We start from the raw sequence: 3,542 nt of genomic DNA on the forward strand, positions 1-3,542 counted from the left end.
AGCAGGAAGTGAGAAAAGTGAAACTGAGAAGGAATCGTGGGAAACTGGAAAACACCCGAAGAGTGAATCACGCAGACAGGGAAGTGACTCGGGCTCAGATCAAGCGCAAAGACTAATGAATGTAAACAGAAAACCAGACATGAATATGAAAAATAATACATTTACAAAAACAAAGAATAAACTAACAAACAAACAAATCCAGGATCATAACAGATGGATAGCTCCCCGAATAATTATAAGCACCTGATGGCAGGTGTACTATGCTACAGTATATCGTAAATGAAGTGACAACTCAGGTTTGTTTTACAATACATTCTATGTTTTTGGTAGTGTCAATAAAAAGAAAATGTAAATAATATAAAAACATATAAACATTAGGGTTGTTAAGCTAATTAGTACAGCTACTGTAATATGTTTGGCATTGTGTTATAAGTATATTTGTGAGAGGAATGAATCTATGATTATGCAGCACAGACCAATAAAACCTCAAAAATATTTATTTTCTTGTGGGTGAGCTGGGTACCGGTGGAACATCACATGGTATTGTTTTCCCTGAAGGTGTGCAGGGAGGCATTGGGGGAACAGATGAATTTTCCCTAAAACTTGACTGTTATATACTTTTTTATTTAGCAGGTTTGCATGTTGCATGTGTGCAGTATCATACAGTATGAGCACTCCAGCAGCACTCAGGGATTCAGAATTGTTCAATGTGACATTTCTGACTGGGGGCAGGGCAAGTGCCTCCAACGGTGGTCTGAAGTGATAAACTGGTATTCACGTGGTATTCACGACTTCCATGGAGTCGGAGGTATTATTATAGTCTGAACTTAGATTGCCACAAAATTACTTTTATTAAATAATGGAATTGTCGGAGATACTAGTTTACAATATGCAGTATTATAGTTCAGCAGAATTAAAATGAATCCCAAGGATTTTCATTGATTGCATTTTATATCATTTTAAACAAGACGAGATACAAAGACATGTACTGTACACAGGATGAAAGGATGCATCTGTAACACCAATCAATGAGTCCGTAGTGCATGGGCTGTTCTACGGTGAATCAGTATGCTTGTTCACGAGAGTAGTTCTTGAGCAGTTCTCACTCACAGTTGCTATTCTGAATCAGTATGTACTGAATCAATGTACTATAATCAGGATAAAATCAAATGGGCATTTAGTCAGCATAATTTAGTCATCATAAAAACAGTATAATGACAATTTTTCAAGCTGTCGGCTCGAGAACAGGTCAGGAATTTGATTTGATATAAAGCTTTTCCTTTCTATAATTAATTTATTTCAAGCACTTAAATGAACTCGAATTTACTCCAAATGTAATATAATATAATATAATATAATTTGATATAATATAATATAATACATACATCTGTACATGTGTAGAAGCATGGACAGCACAGACAATAGTTATGAATCAAGTCACTTATCTTCTAATTTGTAGCTGCAACTGGTCAAGTAAATGAGAAAACCAGCACATTCTGTTAAAACATATAAATGTATTCATATTAATGAATAATATTATATTCATAGTGACAAAATTGTATTTCTCCTATTTTATCAAATTTAGGGCTACAAAAATTATACATCATAAATGACACCAGTAGAGAAGATAATCATTCCCCTCTCTACCTCCCCAAGTTCTACTCTTCAACATCCTCATTGTGTTATTGTCACCAGTGAGGTGTTTGGCACCTTACTGTTGGGGTTGTTTTCTGTTGCTTTGCGTTTGATGCCACAGCGAAAGTAAGCAGACAGCTTCTTGTTGGTGCTGATAATGAGCACAGGACTGATGGCTGAGTAGCCGTTGGCGAAGAAGACGCGTGTGTCGGAGACGGTTGGGTGCACCCGGGAGACAGAGAGCGTGTAGCCCCACAGTACATTGTCCAAGCTGAACAGCAGCACGTACGTGCTCACGAGCAGCAGAACGGCACGTGATGCCTCCTCCGTCTTCCGGCCGGCCCCCTGCAGACTCTGAACCTGCTGACGGTGCCGATGTAGGATCAGCATCACGTACACTGCTGCTGCTGCCATCAGGCCAACAAAGGCAAAGTCTCGTACGATGTTTTCAATACCTTTGATTAAGTAAGTCGTGGGGCCTGGAAACACCACAATGCAGAACTTCAGGTTAAGGGTGAACTCTGGGATGGTGCCGTTGGCAGGAAAGGACTTGATGTAGGGGATGGCAGGGGAGTAGGTGATCACATTGAGCCCATAGATGAAGATGATGATGTGCGGTAGGTGGCCAGGAACCCAGCGTTTCAGCCAGGCCCAGCCAGGTTTGGGTGGAGCAATAACCACACATTGGTAGAAGCTCAGCAGGGAGGTAAGGGCGATTGACATGCCACGGCTAAAACGGTAGGCAAAGATCATTGTTCTGCATGCATGGTCATTGAAGAGCAGGTCGTTGCCCAATGCGGTCAGAACCTGAGGAATACACCGACTCAGTGTCACCATCAGGTTGGCGAAGACCAGCTGGCTGAGGATGAACTCATTGTGTGGCATATGCCCCTGAGCAAGAAATAAATGAAAGAAGAGCAGGAGGGCTGCCAGATTACCTGGGATTCCCACCACACTCAGACCAATGAAACCTGCTGCTTTCAATGCCAGGCGTACCCCCATCTACCCCTCAGGTCCGTCTGTGGGGAGAGAAGAAGGGTGCATTTTGCAGAGTGTGGTGACTGAAATAGGCTGGCATCCCACTTCAGATCCAAAGCCTCAGATATTCACAAAATAAATACTCTACTGTCAAAGGAAAAAAAAATTACTTTTTGTAAGTTTGTAGTCTTGTTATTCCTTGCCGAACCCTATGTCTCCAGCTCAGACTGAAAATCCTTGTATTATTTCTAGAGTTTAAACAAGGCTTCAGAATGTGTAAATATTCATGCCGAGACACAAACAAAAATATGTGTGTATAACATTTATCCTGATCATCAATTCATTCGATTAACCTATATTACTTTTATTCAAGTATCTATCAGGCAAAGTATGAATTTGGAAACAATTTTAATAAAATCTTCATCCATCATCAGTAACCTAAGTATTAACATTTGGTTCCGAAGTACTTGGCATTTATCAGGCTTTTACATTGGAAATTCTCCTGCAGATAATAAATAAATAAATACTGCATATTTCATGATAAATATGAGTCTGGATGCATACAAATATATTCCAGGGATCTTTATCCTCACAGTTATGATTCTATTGAAATGGAAACAATTTACACTGTTCACTGTGTCATACTGAAGAGGAATATAATTCCTTACCTTATGCTGCTGATGAATTCCACTCTGAAACTGAGACCTGCAAAATCATCAATTTAGTCCTCTTGCTCCAACCCCGCAGGGATCAGATTAATTACTATGAATACAGTATCTAATTAAAAGCATGCGAACACAGCTCTGGGTGTCACTCATAACATAATTTTGATTCTCATTCTACTCACTCATTAAAGATGTGTCCCTGACATTGTTTATTCATTGCCGTACACTGTTTTGTGAAATTAAAAATATTGAATGCCAGTCAGT

The 3,542-nt window shown here is 39.7% G+C and overlaps 1 protein-coding gene across 1 annotated transcript; it reads right to left on the bottom strand.

The window, feature by feature from the left end:
• Positions 1-1,674: 1,674 nt before the first annotated feature.
• On the bottom strand, positions 1,675-2,520 carry LOC133109390 (olfactory receptor class A-like protein 1). Its single transcript, XM_061218714.1, has one exon. The coding sequence runs from the start codon at positions 2,518-2,520 to the stop codon at positions 1,675-1,677; it is 846 nt and encodes a 281-aa protein (XP_061074698.1).
• Between the last annotated feature and the right edge of the window lie 1,022 nt (positions 2,521-3,542).

The sequence above is a fragment of the Conger conger genome, chromosome 14, assembly GCF_963514075.1.
Source record: "Conger conger chromosome 14, fConCon1.1, whole genome shotgun sequence".
NCBI classification, from domain to species: domain Eukaryota; kingdom Metazoa; phylum Chordata; class Actinopteri; order Anguilliformes; family Congridae; genus Conger; species Conger conger.

Excerpts from the sequence above, each read along its gene's own strand:
- LOC133109390 (XM_061218714.1), bottom strand. The coding sequence starts at position 2,520 with ATGCCACACAATGAGTTCATCCTCAGCCAGCTGGTCTTCGCCAACCTG.